An 18,021-nucleotide genomic window follows, 5' to 3' on the forward strand; every position below is an offset into this window, starting at 1 on the left:
TTTGGTACTGGTATCAGATAAAACCTAAACGATACCCATCCCTACTCACGACCACAGTGAGCCTCAGTGAGTGAGTAAGGTCAACAATGACTCAAATGAGATTAAACAATCCTGATGTATGCCATGACCACCAAGAGAGACTGGACAGTATAGATGTAAAACAAATATGCCAGCAGTTTATCTCAGTTAACGAGAGGAGAAGGCATGTGTTTGGCTCCTTCACACAGTGGACATTGAGTTGTTGTGTGGGGCATGTAGTCCATGTCTGTTGCTGTACGGTAGTTCATGTTTAGAATAAAAAATCCCAGCTCACTGATTTGATAGGAGCAATAGTGCCTAAAATGTTGCATAATTTTGCTGAGAGATCTTTTTCTTTGTGATAATCTTAGATGAGTAGTTAATGGACAAAAACCACCAGGTCATTCAGTGTTCCCTTAGTGCCAAAGTATAACAGATGTTGGTGTACTATAACTGAACTAATGTTGTTAAGTCCCTAAAGTCATATTCTTTTTATTGTCATGACTGTATTTGAAGCTATTTTTATTTTTGTATGATACCTGATTTATATGGAATATGGCTGAAGTAAACTAAAGCCTAACTTAGTCAGTCATTTGTTTAATAGTAATTTAACATGATATAATTCACATATAAAACTATGAATTGTGATTTTAAATAGTTTAAAAGCATGCAGAATAGGATATGTAGGCAAGTGTATTTCTCCTTTTTTATCAAGAAGCAAAGACAAGAAGGAGAAAAAAAAGAAAAAAGAAACAGGACAGGGTTCGGTGGTTGAATCATCTGTCCCCACCAATGCCAAAACCAAATCTACGCCCTTGGTAGGATGCTTAGGTAATTCACATCTGGGAGATCTTAAAATTAAAAAAATATACAAATTATTATATTATTATTTGTTGACATTATTAGAATTTTGCTCCTCAATTTAGATGATGCAGTAAAACCAAGAGATGTGTGATGAAATGTGTGAGCTGATTTTTTGGCACTACCTTATAAGTGATCAGCCAGAGACCATTCATTAAACCCTTCTTTGCTTCTTCTCCAGTTAAGTTCAGACAGGCTGCACAGACCTTAGAGAAAATGGTGTAGAGCGCCAGGGGTGTCTTTCTGTTCAGACATCCAAACATCAGCTCACTCAGGTCAAAAATGTTTATTTTACTGACTTAATCTTCCAAATTAATGAGGTACAAGATCAGGACCTTTTGAAAAACAAAACAAAAGGCTTCTTAGTCTTTATGAACTGTAACATGTCTCCTGTTTTCATTCTTTTTAAATCACTGGAATTAGAATGTAAGTCATGTAGTCTGGCAACTTTCCGAATAAAGAACAATTGTTAGCTCCTTCCTCCTCATTGAACTAACAGTGCCTCTTTGTTTGGATTCCTTAGACAGTTTCCTTTTGTCTAGGATTCTCACTAAACAAGCCTCTTTTTATTTAACCTTTATTTATACAGGTAGTCCCACTTAGACTGGGCTTCATACCATCTAATCCTGCAGATGATCTGCAGGGAGTATGCACAACTCCCTAGTGATCAGGGGCGGATCTACAGGGGTGGCATGGGTTGTAATCTCCTACCACCCCTAGTGGCAACCTGATTTTACAAAAGACAGTGTTGTTTATTAAAATAAGCTGGCATTAACACCTTGAGCCTAGCTACACTAAACATTGAATAGAAATTCTAAAACCGCATAATGTATTGCACATGATTGCCCCCCCCCCCAAACCCCCCCCCCCCCCCCCCCCCCCACAAACAAACAAAAAACAAACAAACAAAAACTAGCACACTGTAAACTATTAAAATTTCCACACAGCCTAACTCAGTGATCAGGCTCACCATAAATCCTGGCATAGTTCATAATTTAAATACAAAAATTAACATTTATATTTAAGAGAGCAAAAAGTCATGGCCCCAGTAAATAAACAAAAATGTCAAATGCAGAGATATTCTTTTTTTTTGTTTTTGTCTTTTTTTGTCTTTGTTGCATCTTTGTGTGCGATCCAGTAACTTTGTTTTGCAATACAAGAACTACACAGATAATTATGGAAGGTTATTATTCTCTTGATTATTGTTCCAAGTGTGACCTGGATCAAAGGTCACCCAGTGTGTCCTTTCTCTTATATTCTCCATAGCAAGCAAGTACTAAAAACAGAGGCTTAGTAAAGAGAACATATCAGTCACAGCATTTTGTGAGAAGTGAGAATGTAATAACAAGTTCCTCTAACCATTTCTCAGAGCTCAACATGATACTAAAAACAACCCAGTTTCTGAATCTCATACAAGTCCCTGCCTCGGGCTCTTGAAAACAGGAACAAAACACAATAGGAGCTGTGGGAAAAAATATATGTAGTATTTGATAATACTGGTGGTACAGATGCTGACTTATATTGAGCCCGTTTTTAGGGCGTACCCATAACAGATTAGCTTAATACAAAACAAGTGATCAGCACAACAATATTATCACAGAACATATGAAAAGCATGTGCAACGTAATCTGATCAGGATGCCTCCGGGGCATGTCCCACATGTATGCGGTCCCCGAGGCAGGTCCAGGAAATGCTGGCAAGTTTACATCACTCAGATGGCTTTATATGATTGAAAAAGGTTAAATAAGTCGCTGGGATGAGGAAGATCTGGGCATGTCTAAGACTGCAGCTCAAATGGATAAGTGGTAGCAAATGATTGGATGGAAGAAAACAGAAATCCAAACGTAATAATATGGAAACAGGATTTTGGAAGAATTTCTGAAAATGTTTACCTCCAGTATATAGATAGGAGTCCAATACTGTGGACAGTTTCTCTTTAGAATGCAGAAGATTTTTAGCAATTGTACTGATAGTGCAGATCTATAGTTTCAGATCAGCTGCAAAGACACAATGAAGCTAATAAAAAGTTTAGTTAGCCAACCCGCGTGGAATTACAGTAAAAATATCTCTCTGCTCACAGCACGTGAGAGACTGAAGTTCTGTCTCACAAGACAGTTATTATTAATATTAATATTAACATTAATACAATTATCATTATTATTTCCTGTTTTTGTGACAGAAGTCAGTTCCCAACCACATGATCACATGCTGAGTTATGACACTTTGGTCTGTGTATCAAATTTATCCAAAGTATCCAGCTGTGATCCTAAAAACTACCTGAAAAGCCTTCAGTTGATTCAACATGCTGCAGAGTACTGACAGTGACTAGAAAAAGAGAGCATATTTCTCCCATACTGGCTTCTCTTCATTGGTTCCCTGTTAAATCCACAATCATATTTAAAATCCTTCTCCTCATATACAAGGTCTTGAATTATCAGGCCCAGTCTGGTCTCAAAGACCTCATAGGTCTGTACCAACCCAGTAAAGCATTTTGCTCTCAGACTGCTGGTTTACCTGTGGTTCCTAGGATATTTAAAGGTATTATGGAAAGCAGAGCCTTCAGCTTTCAGAAGCCACTGTCTTGGGTGCAACCTCATGAACAAAAATATCACTTTGGGCCAGACTGCTTTAATATTGCAAACCATGCCAGTCCTAAAAATATAACACTGTGCAGACATGGATAAATATTCTACTTAGACAAACAGATTTTTTGATTTTGTGCAAGATTGAGATGTGCAAGCCATTTTTTTTACATTATAATGTTTTCAGTTTTAACATTATTTGATATAAAAATAAAATAGACGTTAACTTTTCTGAAGGAAGGAAGTAAATAAGTAAGCTATCTAATGCTAGGAAAGTCAAGCAGTGTCTTCTATGTGGACGTTATGAGTTTAATTTCTCTTTTCTTGTTAATGGACCATCCTACCCTCTTTCCACTTTGCTCAGCCAAGAGTGCTGGCACCTGGACCAAACCAAATCATGAAATAATGAAAGGAGGAGGGAGGCGGGTTCAGAGGCTGACTGGATTTTGCGCTTTGTTGCTGCCAAAAAACAAAACTAATTCTAGGAAGCAAAAAGGTTTATAATTACCCTGCGAAGGAAACATTTTATGGACAATACGAAAAAGGATTTAATACGACGGCAGAGTGTTACAGGCATGGCCCTTTAAGACTGTAGCCTCATGGGCGGTGTAGTCCTTGCTGCAGGGAGAACGTGTGGGACCGCCCCTCCCGCTGTGTGTTTGTGAGCGTGAGGGAGGGAGAAAAACATAAGCCGAAAAGTACTAGGTGCTACCGAGCAGAAACGGGAGATGGAAACATGTAAATATAAAAATAACCACTGCAGCCAAAAGAGTGCCTGACGAGCCCAGTTGTAAGTAAGCTATTAAGATTCGACTGTACACTGTGTTCATGTTCATGTTCCCTATATAATCACTGTGCTTTCAAATCCTCTGTAACTTAACAGCTTACATTATCAGGAGGAAAATAGAACAGACAGAAAAACTGAGCTCCAATCAGCACAGACAGACAGACCAGCTGCAACTGCATTCACACATTGGCTGTATACTGTCATGGTGCTTTTCAAATGCACAATGTGCAAAAAAGACAAAATGTAAAAGTCTGAGTGATGTGACATTGTATCCTTACGGGAAAGGTCGTACCAAGCAAGTGGGGAAAAAAACAACAATTAGATAAAATCAAGTAACAAATAATTTAAGTAATTTAATTTAAGTATTTCACTGTATTTCTATCATTAACCATGAATCATTTCACATCACTGTAATTTAACACATGGCATACAGGACAAGAAAGGCAGACAGTGCTTGGCTTGTCAAGTCTAAAAATAGACATAAATTAAAACCTACCAAAGTAAAACAATTTTTCTAATTTCATCTTGAACAGTGTTACTATAAAGCTCCCCACTTGTCTGAATCCATCCTTAACATTACTGCCATCCTGTGGTAGCTGTTGACAGTGGTTCCTGAAACCTGTGTTTTTTGTTTCAATCTTCCAAAAGATTGCAGCTCTCTGTTTTGCTGGTGTGGTGAAAGAGGGCCCAGGATTGCAGACATGGAGGCAAAACAGAGGAGTTTCAGCCAAAGGAGAGCCTTTTAATGAAAATGAAGCTAAATACAAACTGTCTAACTAACAGGATCACGATTGGAACGTAACGGAACAAGGACAAGGGGAGACGGACGCAATATATACACAGGAGGATGGGAACACAGCTAGAGAAACAGACATGATGAGATGGGGGAAGCAAAGCAGAACACGAGGCACATGAGATGACGACTACCAAAGTAAACAGGAACTCACAAACGGTGAGACACGGACACAGAGATGTGAAGAGACAGAGAGAGCGAGAGACATGACTGGGGAAACAGATAGGCAAATAAACATGGAGACAAGACTGACTTCACAGCGAGACGCAGAGGACAAGACACAGAGATGACACAAAGACAAACCTAATATCAAACAAGACACCTTGAACTAGAAATACAGATAAACTCAAGACTAAGAGACTAAACTCAAGCTCTGTGTATGCTCTGTAAACAAAATTGAATTAAACTGAATTGAATTGAGTTTGACTTTCATATAATTCAATCTTAAAACATGCATGTGTCATGGTGGGTCTTCAACCAAGTTTTGAATTTATTATGGTCTTGTGATTCATTCCTTTGGATTTAAGAGATTTTTATATTCTACTTCTTATTTTCTGTTAGTCGTGACTTTTGTTTTCTTTAACAACTGCGTTTATTATTTCAACCTCTGGGCTGTTAAGTTACATGAGTTGCCTTTTGTGTCTAGTTTCCCTGTTTTGTTACCCTTTGTTTCCGCGGTCATGTTCCTGTGTTTGTCTCACATCCCCGTGCTTTTATGTTAATCTGTCTGTGGTCCAGACCCTGTTGCAGGTTCACGTGTCACGTATGGTGTCCAGTTCAGGCAGGGAGATCTGTTCATCTGTTTATTTACCAGCTGACTTTAAAATGACATGTTGGTGGAGCCTTCAGTCCAAATAATGTTCATCTTTGCTGTCAGGGAGATTCCTGAGGGATCATACGGAGCATTTGTTTAGACCTGTATTTAATTTCAACTGAAAATGCAAATACTTTCAGTGTCTGCAGATTTAACAAAGAACATTTAAACTTCTATAACACTTAACACACACATTAATAAACAGATTTAATAAAATGCCTTGTACACAACTAAAACTATAAATGCGCCTCCAGTAAACTGCACAACAGTAGTTAAAATTAAAATAAATAATTAATGTACTTTTTTCAGAGACCTGTTTAACTGTGGGAGAAACAAAAGGAAGCTATAAAGTATATGAACAAATTAACGGTTACTGACCTCTTTGATCTCTCTGTAGGTCTTCTTCCTCTGGTCCGTGATCATCGTTTCTCACACTCCGGTGATGTTTTGTGTCATGCTGCTTGCCACCATGTTGGTTTAAAGACCTCCTACCGTACAAAATAGTGACACAGTATTCACAGAGGCTGCAAATTTGTGGGCAGTAAATCAACTTTTAAAATTTAACCTCTGTACATCAGAACAGTATATTTGAAATAAAACAATAAATGTACAATTTGCAGTGGCTTGCAAAAGTATTCGGCCCCCTTGAACTTTTCCACATTTTGTCACGTTACAGCCACAAACATGAATCAGTTTTATTGGAATTCCACGTGAGAGACCAATACAAAGTGGTGTACACTTGAGAAGTGGAACGAAAATCACACATGATTCCAAACATTTTTTACAAATAAATAACTGAAAAGTGGGGTGTGTGTAATTATTCAGCCCCCTGAGTCAATACTTTGTATTATATTTGTATTATATTATATATATTGTATTATATTCCCACCTAATAAGGTCGGGCTATATTGTACAAGAGGAGGAAACCAGGATCAACGGAACCAGCGTAGGGCCTGACAGTGTGTTCAAGGATTTCATCCTGATTCCTAATGGCAGCCTGTAGAGGTCTCTGCGTCTCTCCATGGATTTGTCTCCCCACATCATCTCTGACCTACCATCAAACCGTTCATGCTAAATGACGGTACAAGCAACACAACCTTCTTTATGGCTTCTCCGTACCCTCTGTACTCTGTACTGTCACATGTCACAAAGTGATCCTGAAGTCATCTATGAAAAGCACCGAGCTCCAGTGGTGGACCTGCTAAATCTGGTATAATATGGCAATAGCCAGTAAGGCTCAATGGTACCGGGCGGTGAACCTACATGCAAGGGCTTACTAGAGGATGTCAGGCCTCCCTTCAGATTAAACTTTACACTTAAGACATTAGGTACATAAGCTTTAAAATGAGAAGTACTACATATTATTCTAGATATTAGATACATGCAAGTTAATATATGAAATACCTTTGAAAACATCCATGTTTATAAAAGTACCATGCTGCAGCCCCAACAACGTTCAGGAAAAGCAAAACACCAAATAAGGCCCAAGCAGCAGAGCATGCTCCTACAGGGGCACAGTAATGAAGAACATGAGAATGAGATGATTGTTCTTTCCCACTTTCATGACATTTAGTTTGTTATTTCACATTTCATTAAAAAGACTGAGACAATATAGAAACATTATCTACCCAACACAAATCAAGCATGTGGCTCACAAAGAATGAGATTTCCTCACTGGATCAGTGGGTGGCTGGGTTTATAATGAGGGTTTACAATGACTTTTGGCTTTTGGCCAACAGGATGCTGGTAGAAACTGTGATACTGTTGGCCAAACATAAAAGAAGTGGCAAAAGTGGCAAGGGGTAGGGGTATTTGAAGTCAGCAAGAGAGAAGCAAAGATAGGGGTATGAAGGTGAGACTTTAAATATAGGGACTATATGCAAACGAAGAGAGCAGTTTAATACAATGTAAAGAGAGAGTAAAGGAGAAAATTGGAGGACAGATGATTCTGGATTTAGTGAAAAAGGTAGTGAACACTTTTTTTTTTGGAGACAGAGGAACACAGGCTGACATATAAGTGGAGGAAGATCCACACCGGGGGACTATATTTTATGTGTAAAGGGAGGAAGGTGCAGGAAAGAGACAGGAGACTGTAGTACTGTCAGGGAGGAACACAGCTAGGCAGCATTGCATGGTAGTCTGTTGGATGACTCTGGATGTCAAGTAGAGAAAGTGAATGAAAATGGAGGCAAGGATCACACGGTGGAAGCTGAAGAAGGAAAAAATGTGCACAGAGTTCAGGGTGAAATTGAGACAGGCTCTGGGTTCAAGATTCAAGACTCAAAGCGTTTTTTTTATGTGTACAAAGAAAAGAATTTCCCTGTGCAATGCAATTAAGCAAAGGTGGCAGAAAAAAAGGTTTATAGTTTAGCTGAGTGTGAAGCTGGAGACGAAGAACAGCTAGTGAATCTGGAAGTGCATCGGATTATTGTGAAAAGAACTTAAGTCAGCAGAACACGTGTGTGAATGGAGAGGAGACAGGTGTAACAGTGAATATGCAGCGAGCAGAGATACGGAAGGTAAATTATTTTAAATACCTGGGGTCAACCATCCAAAGCAACAGACAGTGCACAAGAGAGATGAAGCAGAGAGTGCAGGGAGGGAAGGTTCGAGTGTGTGGAGACGAGCGTCACGGGTGATTTGAAATGAGCACATCAGAGTTGCAGCTCATAGAAGTGCACAGAAAAGAAAACAGTAATATCAAAATGACACAACAGCCACAAAAGCACAAATCCAAAAATCATAAACAGATATCCAAGCTGACCTCACCTGATGCCACACGCACATAAAGCTGACTGCGCTTACTTCCATATGTGTTAGATGCTTCACACTGATAGAGGCCATTTAGATCAGAGGTCAAGCTCAGCAGTTGTAGCTTTGCACCGTCTACTTTGACAGCAGACTGTAGCAAAGAGTGGCCAGATCTGGAAAAACATGAATGAGACTCAACATGAAATGTACAGAAAGAGCAGAAAAGTGTGAGTTGTGCTAAAAGTCAAACACATTTTGGTTATCAGCTCTTTGCAATAGATCTTTTCTTGCCACAAACAAGATTTTGTATTTTTTATAATTTTCACCTAAATACAAAAATACATCCCACTTAACATGTTCAATTATTTTTTATGTAAAAAACAACCTTCATTTTTGTAAGATTTCAAACCACACTACTCTGGAGAGCAGCCCAGCTAACTCCCTGTTTAGCGTCCTGTACGTGAATTTGTAACTCACAAGATTGTGATGTTTTTTATCATCTTTTGTGGAGCATTGATATGAGGATTTAACAGGCCACATCTACACAGCAGCAAATTCTGATGCCAGATGATAAAACTTCTCAATCCACTGTTAATTTACATGACAAACGTGAGCAGAATGGGGTTGCTCTCTCAAGAGGCTCAGAATGAATTAATGCATCTTAAGAGCCACTTAAGATAAAACAACACTTATCTGTTTAAATGCATAAACACTGCATTTACCAGGAATTCCTCACATCTAATGGATAAGCAGTGAACTACGAACAGAGAAGCCAAGAAGGATTGCTGAGTGACACTGTATCATTTTAGGACCCATTATTTCATTTCATTTAAATATATCCTAGCTTTCAATATGAACTGTTAACACATCCTATAACCCACCTTAAAGAACACCTATGACTGGATGACTACTTATTTAGTGTCTAATCTCACATCTCTCCAAAGGTGTCATCCATATGGGTCACCAACATTATCACCTTTTGTTTTTTGGATTTGAGAGGAACTCAGATCATCGCTCAGCCATATTTTCAGTTTCTGTCTGCTGAGCTGAAACAGGTTTACATAATCCTTCTCCCAGTTCCCAGACAACCATGGCAACACCACTACAAAGGCAAGTAGTGCTCAGGTCTCCACACAACAGTACATATGCTTCGAGACAGGTTTGAACTGGCCTGTTACAATTTTATTATACTAAACTCAACCTACTTCTGTTTTATTGCTTATGTTTTAATGTTTTTTGTTTTGTTTTAGTGTGGACTCACATTTTAACAGGTATGTCTTAATCAATAAACATTTCTTCTACTTCACTTTCCAGTCTTCAGCTCTGAGGGAGTGCTGAGCTCTGTTTTTGCGACATTAATTCTCTGACCATCTTGAACCAAAAAAATATCTTTTGGAAGGAGCTCAGTCAGTGAAAATGTTTACAGTACTAGGGGAAAAAAACAGCAGCCACTTTTAGCTGCTCCCTTATTCACATGAGGTCAGAAAAGTAAGTAGCTCAGCATGTTTAATGGAGAAGATTTATACAGCAGATAGCCTTCCTGACATAAATGCACCCCAAGGCATTTATGTCCTCCTGGACAACCAACCACCAGATGCGCTTTTGTAGCCCACAGGTCCAAACTACTCTCCAGCAGCAGCAAAATTCAAACTGCTTCCAAAAACCAGAAACTGTCAAAACACTGGGTCTCTCCATTCTTTGGGTTGTGTCTCACACAAGAAAGCAGAGAAAAAACAAGTGTTGCAAGTGACCTTCACATTACTTTTACAGTGTGTGAAGGGTAATTACTGAGTGAGCCTTGTCAGCACCTGAGTAAGCAAATATGCTGTTTGGGGAAATCAAGGAGCAGCAGGGAGTGAGAGAAAGTGTAGGGGAAGGAGAGAGAGAAATTAAGTGCTTTCAGTATCCAGGTGACAGGGTTATAAAGAGAAGGCATTCAAATAATGTGCTCAGCGGCTTTTACCAGGCAACTGAAGAACAATCAAACAGAAACCTGCCACTATGCAACCAGCAAAGATTTACCACTGTGTAACAGCAAATACCTTAGAATTAAAGCATTTTAAGAACTGCATGACAGCAGTCATTATTGCCTGTGAAGCTAGGAGTGTACATATTTTTGTTTATGTTGAATAAATAAGTAACAAGTGGATGAAGGGACTGTATAAAAAAAACATCAAAAACATTATCATCAATAGTCACGGGACACTGAAATCTTTCCAAATGACTGAATTTGATACTTTATTTACTATGTGAGCTTTTCCATTTGAGTAGGCTACAACATTTTTTTCAGTTTTATTCATTGTTATGTGAGGAACCAACCATGATTTATTATAACATCTACTTAACGAGAGCGTCTGTGATGTAGTAGCTCATCTGGATCATTATCCGTTTGTGTAATGCTGAAGTACAGAAACAAAGTGATAACCTCTGTTGGCTCTGCTTGGCTTTATTGTAAAAACGAATGACTATTAAAATCCACTGAGAACTGAAAAAGAGTCCCAAACCAGTAGTGATTCTTGTGAACCAACATGTTCTCATCCCAAAGCGTAACATTTTATGCTATGTGACAAATTGTCAGTATGTTACGCTTTTGGTCACATATGACCCAGTTTGAGTGAGGACCCATTACATAATAATCATGTGCATATTTCACTAAAATATGACCAACACTCAAGAAGTAAAAATATTTGAAGTTTAGACATATGATCGATGTCTCACCATGAGTCATCAGTCATTCTTTTGACATATGACTGACTTTACTCAACATCCAACTCTGCTATGGTAGTTCAGATAGGACTACTGGGAATGAAATTTGAGAAATTATATATGAACAAAACCTCACAAACTTTGTTAACCATATAAAAACACTCTATACTGCTCTTTTTTCTCATGGCTCAGCACAGGTCACTTACGACAAACAAAAAGAACCAATGAAATGAATGTTTCAGCTGAAACTGTTATTCAAGCTACTTTACCTGCTCCATGTAAAATTTGCACATGGGTTGGCTTCTGTCACACACTCAAATGAGTCCTCAGATTTTGCTCTAATGTTCACTTCTGTGGGAGAGACTGCAAGAGCAGAAAGACAGCTGTGTTAATCCTGAACTGAGGACACAGTAATAACATGAAAATAATGTTTCGCCAATGTTTCCTACATCTTGAATCCGAACTCGACAAACTTTTGGGACTGAGGCTGATGTTGTGTGGTTCAGGCCATGATTCAGTCTTTAGTAATAACAATGCTCTTTTTTTAATCAGTCTAGATGTTTTTGTCTTTCAGAAAGAATTTTCCCATCTATTGTGACAACATGCTACAATGTGACAAACAGGAGGCAAAGTCATGAGATTTGGGATGTTTCACTCCCATTCATTTAAAAAAACAAAAAAGCACACACTCCAGAACAAAGAGGAAAAACAAAACAAAGTATCTGGATTGGACTCGATCCTCTTTCCAGTAACAAACATTTAGGTCCACTTTCTTAGTTTTAGTCATTTCCTTGAGGGTTTTGTCAAACATCAAAGCAAAACTGCCTCTGTTTTATTTAATTACGTAAGGAGTCGAAACAAAGTTTGGTACATGGAATGTTTTGTCTTTACTACACATAAAGCTTTTAGCGTTTTCAGAATTCAGCAACAGATTATATCTATCAGTCCCTTAGTAGTGTCGTAGGTATTCTGTCTGTTATAAATAAACTACAACCGTTTCACTAACAGAGTCCTGCGTTTGAGTCTGTTCATGCATTGCGACTGATGCGTCCACTGGCTAATTTTCAGAGATTTCCAAGAAAAAAATCTAACAAATACATCAACCATGGATAAAAAAAAAATAAATAAACTACATCAGCAACTGATACTCACAGTAGATCTGTATAGTGAAGGGCAGACTTTCATCTTTAGACAGGGAGTCACCACTGATGACACACTGGACCTGGTGACTGTTAATCTCTCTCGTAGGAACACCAAACAGAGAGCTGACTGTGGTAGTCGTGCCGTTGTCATACTGTGTGGAGTTTGTTGTCGTCCTCACTTTGTCTCCCAAAGCACCAGTGAGCCACCTCACCTCTGCAGGAGGCTTCGAGTCAGCAGCCGTACAGGTAGCAAATAAAACCTCTTCTGTGCCCAAAGTGGGAAGATTGTCCATCACACTTGTGAAAGGAGGCACTAGGAGAGTTACAGCACTAATTTAAATGAACATGCAAGACGGATGGTGACAATAATTGTGTCTCACATACAAACACAAGAGTATTTTAAAATAAAGATAAAAAAAGTTTAGTATACCAAGCAAGTTTAGAGGTATTTCTGTCTTCTGATTTCCACTTGGAAACAGGGTGAAGATGCACGTGTAGCTGCCTTCATCCTTCAGGGCAACATTGGATAACTGGAGAGTTGCATTTTTGTCATTAAAATTCCCGATATATTTAAATCGATCATCACGTTCACTGACAAACTGTGGTCCATCTCTGGATAAGATAGTTAGAAAATTGTCATTGTGAGGTTTTTCTCTTGTCCTCCTCTGCCAGGTAATCTGTGTCAGGTCATCATTGGTATCCATGACATAACACGATAAGACAGCGGTACCTTCTTGAACCACTTTCACATTTCCACCAATCACCCGGAGAGCTGTAAAGAGCATTCACACAAAAATTTAATGAATAATTTTTTTTATGTGTTTTTGTATGTGTGTTTTATGTGTGTGTGTGTGTTGGGGGGGGGGGGGGGGGGTTAAGGGTGGTGTCTGGGAGGCAGATGTTGTGCAAGATAAGGACAATCATGGATAATACCTCCCACCCACTCCATGACATACTGGCTAGTCATGAGCACGTTCAGTGAGAGACTGACATTACCAAAAAGCAGGAAATCATTCCTGCCTGTGGCCATCTCCCTGTACAACTCCTCCATCTAATACACTGTAAACACTGCAATAGTTACACCCATTTTACACACACCGTTTCCACTCTGTAATATTCCTGTCAATTTTCTTTATATTTATTTTTAATCACTTCTGTTAATCCTTGATATTTGTAATTGAGTGATCTGCATATATTAGTGCTATTTCTTAATTGTGTAAAATCTGTAATATAATGGATTGTTTGGAGTTTAGTCTGTTACTGTTACTATTTTTACAATTTCTTCTTGGAGCATCTGTAATCCATATGATTTCCTTAGGGATTAATAAAGTATCCTGATTATCATTCTGATTGTTTCAGGATACATGACCTGCCATTATCCAATGACACATCTGCTTACCTGTATCGTTTCTCTTCCTCTGCTTTTCTCTTTTTTTCTAAACTGAGCACCTGATGGCTTTGAACTTTTCTTGTCCATCTTCCATTGGTTTTAATTTTGCACTCTAGTATGAACATCCATCCCCCAACCCGAGGATCACCACAACATAACCTACAACTTAGTTCACAGATTCGCTTTGTCTAGGGTTTATTTCTGGGATTTCACACAACCCAGGATTCAAATCATGAATACATGATGGTCTTGGATTTACAACATTATGAATGAAATGTGCTCTATTTGGAAGCAGCCCTCCCCTGTCGACAGGTTGTGTGTGAAACTTTAAATCATCAAACTGTAAATTATAAATTTTAAATTGTTATTGATCCCTTTACCCCTGGTCCTAAAGTGAATATTTATTTTCTTACTCTTCTTATATTTATTGTTTGTTTATTTGCACTGGTGTAACTGGAGCCTCGTCGTCTCGTCTCTCTATATACTGGACTTTATGTAGCGGAGATGACAATAAAGTTTACTTTGACTTCAGCACAGCAGCAAGAAGGCGCACCGAGGGCTCTCGCACTCACTTTTCGCATATAGAATTTCAAAAAAAACAAAAAACATCGGTGCAAATTAGAAGTCTGTATCATAATGTCTGGTGTTTTCGTGTTTGTTGTTTTGTTTATATTTTGTTTTATTTTGCGAGTTGGTTATTAGATGGTGCTCCAGTCAGCCAGAGAATCCCCGTCCTCTCCTCCCTGTGTCGCAAGCAGCGGGCGCGCCTCGCAAACGGAGGGCGCCCTTACTCCCAGCAAATGGCCTTAAGAACACCGATCGGTGTCTATGCCATCCCCAAAATGAGCTGGCATGATGTCGGGGCAGAGTACGAGCAACTTTTTTGCCTATGCCCGTGATGCCGCCCTGGGCAACCGCCCGTCTCGCCCATATCAAAAACAGTTACTGGTGAGGTGTACTTAGCCAGGAGTGGGTTATAAAAACAAAACACGACTCTCAATCCTACACTTTTACATTTTTTAAAAACACTTTTAAAACATAATAATTTACAATTGATGTTTAGCGTAGAAACTCGAAGTGATCACCTACAGTGAAGAAATTAAATACCAAAACGAAGGTGATCGCGGGCAGCTCACTAAAAAACGGGTTTTCTTCTTATTTAAAATAAGAGATGTAAGACATTTTCTATTCTACCTTCGACCAAAGCAACAGCAATAAAGGATAATCCACGTACCTTCAGCGTCTGTACTCATCAGAAGCACTATCATCAGAAGCGTACGTGTCATGGAGTCACATCGTAAAGGGAAACGGTGGCAGTAATTGGCACAAAAGAAGGCAGCTTCATCCATCCGCAAATCTTAAAGTTATAAGAACGTTCCAAAGTCTGGGGAAAAAAACGTTGTTAGGTCTGTAAACGAAATACATATTCGTGTAAACCCCTGAAAATGACCAGTGAGGTCAGTGGACAAAGGTACAAAGCATTGCTCCAATATGTAAACCATGCAAGTAATGGAAAACAAAGGCCTCAAATATTACATTTAAACCAGCCGTCATGCAATTTACCTGGACTTCAGTATAACTGCAATTGAGAGCAACACCATTGTCACGGTATATGAAGTGAAAAGTGCAGCATGTGACTCACAGAATCATGTGCTTGTTATTTTTGACCATTGCAAGATATGAAGTTGTTGTTTCGTTGTAAGCTTTGTGTTTGTTTTAAATGGTCTTTATTAATCAATTTAACAGAACCACTTTCAACTCCATGCTCTGATCAGACCCTAATAAAACTACAGAATGGTGTCTGTTTAAAAGTGGATTGTACTCCAAAGATTATCCTCAGTCGAAAGAGAATTTTACATCCAGAGACTGAACTGTAGAAGATGTGACTTATTTTATACACAGGGTGATGGTAAATGAAGGTTAGATGTGGTGCAATTTCTGTGAAAATAAACAACATTTAAAAAAAAAAAATGGAAGGAATAAAGGTGAATAGAACTGGCTTCAACCATTCTACTTGCTGTGTAAGAATAAATTCTCAACAATTCTCAAATGTACCAAAAGGTGGCACTCCAACAAAAGCAGTGAAATAATATTGGGTATTTTTAAACACAATAGGCCAAATCCTTGTTCATCAGATCAGAATCAGAAATACTTTATTAATCCCGAAGGAAATTGTGGGTTACAGCAGGCAGCCCGGTAAATGGGGCATGTGCACTTACAAAGGAACCATCTGACCAAACATACTTTACAAAAACATCACATTGGGGAGACATGTCAGAGAGGTAGGCTGATAGGGAAAAAAAACAACGAAAATACACAACATGAGGTGAGAGGAGGAGAAAAAAAAACTCCACTCAGACTGAGCTCCTAATGGGAGAACAGTTTGAGAACAGAAAAAAAAAACACCCAAGCACAAAAAACACATGACAGTCAATACACCACAGAAACACAACATAAGCAACAGGTGGGTAAAGGGTAAGGACTTATAATAGGAAGGAACAGTCTAAACACCATCTGTTATCAGGGTGAGCCGAGACCACAGCTGGCGCAATATGATAGCAATGAAATGATGGTAGTATTCCTTTAGTGCGAACAACTGCATGTCAATTTCACAGCCGATCTAGCAGTCCGTCACTGGTCTCTCAATCTCCCGTTGGAGAGATTGTTCTTGGTGACCGACACAAGAAATACAGGTTGTGCTGTTCACTTAGTTCATCTGATCTGAATGCCCTGCTGCGCCAAACGCATTTGCTTTGCCAAGAGAAACTCTTTGTAAGTTCCACTTGTTGAAGGGACTTCCGTTACTGATCTAACCTATCTTTAAATTTAACAGCCAATTGCAAATGAATATTCATACATGCCTCTAAAAGGAAAAGTAGAGTTCTGATGAGCATTTTTAACAGCAGATTTATTTATTTTTTTAGATGAAGCATTATTTCATGACAGCGTTGTTGTTGTTTTTGTTACTCACTAATGACAGGGTAAAATTGCAATTTTGTAGCATGCACTGTGTCACATTTAGTCTTTAGGTGTGAGCAAAATAAAAAATAAAACAAAACAATTGTCTACAAAAGTTTTTATAGACACTATACTGATTAAGTATGCAACATGGTCACAACTGTGAAGTGGGTAAAGGGTGTTAATCTATGCCACCACAGTTTTAGGTGCATGTTATTTTATTTTCATTTATAACATGAAGAACATCCCTTTATTTACTTCATTTATTACAATTTGTTGTTACATTGAAACACTGTATGCAACCTAAGTTCATGTTTCATTCCACATAAGATGAACAACACACAAAGCAGCACTGCTCTTCATTCAGCTTTTAGTGATGTGCCATGTCTTTGCAGGTACAGAGCACACTTGTGTTTGTGAATCATCTTTTTATCCAGATTAAATAGATACCTTGTTTTTAATTTATTTTTTCCATTTAAACTTTAGAGAAGCCTGAATAAGACCACAGGTCTATCTTGGTGTTCAGAGGAGGCTCAGTGACGTTGACTTGCAACATATCCAACATAAATGCAACACAAATCTCCTGGAGCAACGGCAGGTCTGCTTTCCAATATTCTGTTGTGCTGAATCGCACCTCTTCAAATTTTTCATTTTACAAACTGAAAATAAATCACGAGTTACCCAGTGAGATAATTATTTTTAGTGCTCAACCTGAGGATGAAGGACTTTATACATGTATCATAAGTGGCCTAGATGGACTACACAGCAATACATAGAATTTGACTGTGTGTGAGAACCTCAAAGGTGGGTAGAAAAAACAAAAAGCAAAAAAACAGTTATAATGACTTCCAGTAAACAATAAGCAATTAAAATTAATTGGCTGCTTGTTTATGCAGAATCCATTTCATCAAAGTATTTTTTATATATACTCCCACCTGCAATTGGATTCCTTCTATGTGGGATCATGCTAGTTTTTTTCCTCTGCAGGGGAGTAAAACCTTTTAACTTTCTAATAAATGCATCAATGTGCTTTTTTTCTATCCTGCTGTTGAACTTTTGTCAGTATTTTTATCAGTGATCATTTTCTATTGTGTCTGCCTGCATATAAAGTGTTGCTTTACTCTAAACTACAATTATTTTATGTACATAAGGAAATATATGTCTAGGTTTTGAAACATCTGAAAATTGCATCAGATAAAAAAGAATAGTTAAATGCAAC

The 18,021-nt window shown here is 38.4% G+C and overlaps 1 protein-coding gene and 1 long non-coding RNA gene across 4 annotated transcripts; one reads left to right on the forward strand and one right to left on the reverse strand.

The window, feature by feature from the left end:
- The first annotated feature begins 1,806 nt into the window (after positions 1 to 1,806).
- On the forward strand, positions 1,807 to 6,660 carry LOC146370751 (uncharacterized). Its single transcript, XR_014802910.1, has 2 exons — positions 1,807 to 4,251; positions 4,897 to 6,660. It is a non-coding gene; the product is annotated as an uncharacterized LOC146370751 (long non-coding RNA).
- Positions 5,563 to 15,298, reverse strand: LOC146370752 (nectin-3-like protein). 3 transcript variants are annotated; one of them, XM_084954837.1, is made up of 8 exons: positions 15,079 to 15,293; positions 12,885 to 13,226; positions 12,465 to 12,767; positions 11,582 to 11,675; positions 8,625 to 8,779; positions 7,260 to 7,359; positions 6,234 to 6,343; positions 5,563 to 5,926 (listed from the first exon to the last, which is right to left on the reverse strand). In XM_084954837.1, the coding sequence occupies exons 1-8, from the start codon at positions 15,191 to 15,193 to the stop codon at positions 5,862 to 5,864; spliced, it is 1,284 nt and encodes a 427-aa protein (XP_084810963.1). In that variant the 5' UTR covers positions 15,194 to 15,293; the 3' UTR covers positions 5,563 to 5,861. The 3 variants fall into 3 exon arrangements, 1 of the variants encoding a protein (XP_084810963.1); XR_014802909.1 differs by lacking the exons at positions 5,563 to 5,926; positions 7,260 to 7,359 and having other exon boundaries at positions 6,255 to 6,343; positions 8,393 to 8,779; positions 15,079 to 15,298; XR_014802908.1 differs by lacking the exons at positions 5,563 to 5,926; positions 6,234 to 6,343 and having other exon boundaries at positions 7,271 to 7,359; positions 8,393 to 8,779; positions 15,079 to 15,298.
- Between the last annotated feature and the right edge of the window lie 2,723 nt (positions 15,299 to 18,021).

Source organism: Perissodus microlepis, chromosome 16, assembly GCF_051167445.1.
Source record: "Perissodus microlepis isolate ML-2025 ecotype Zambia chromosome 16, ASM5116744v1, whole genome shotgun sequence".
NCBI lineage: Eukaryota > Metazoa > Chordata > Actinopteri > Cichliformes > Cichlidae > Perissodus > Perissodus microlepis.

Excerpts from the sequence above, each read along its gene's own strand:
- LOC146370752 (XM_084954837.1), bottom strand. The coding sequence starts at position 15,193 with ATGGATGAAGCTGCCTTCTTTTGTGCCAATTACTGCCACCGTTTCCCT. Across the intron at positions 11,676-12,464 it reads CTTCACTATACAGATCTACT|TCTCTCCCACAGAAGTGAAC; the intron begins GTGAGTATCAGT and ends CTGCTCTTGCAG. Across the intron at positions 6,344-7,259 it reads AAACATGGATGTTTTCAAAG|GAGGTCTTTAAACCAACATG; the intron begins GTATTTCATATA and ends TTTGTACGGTAG.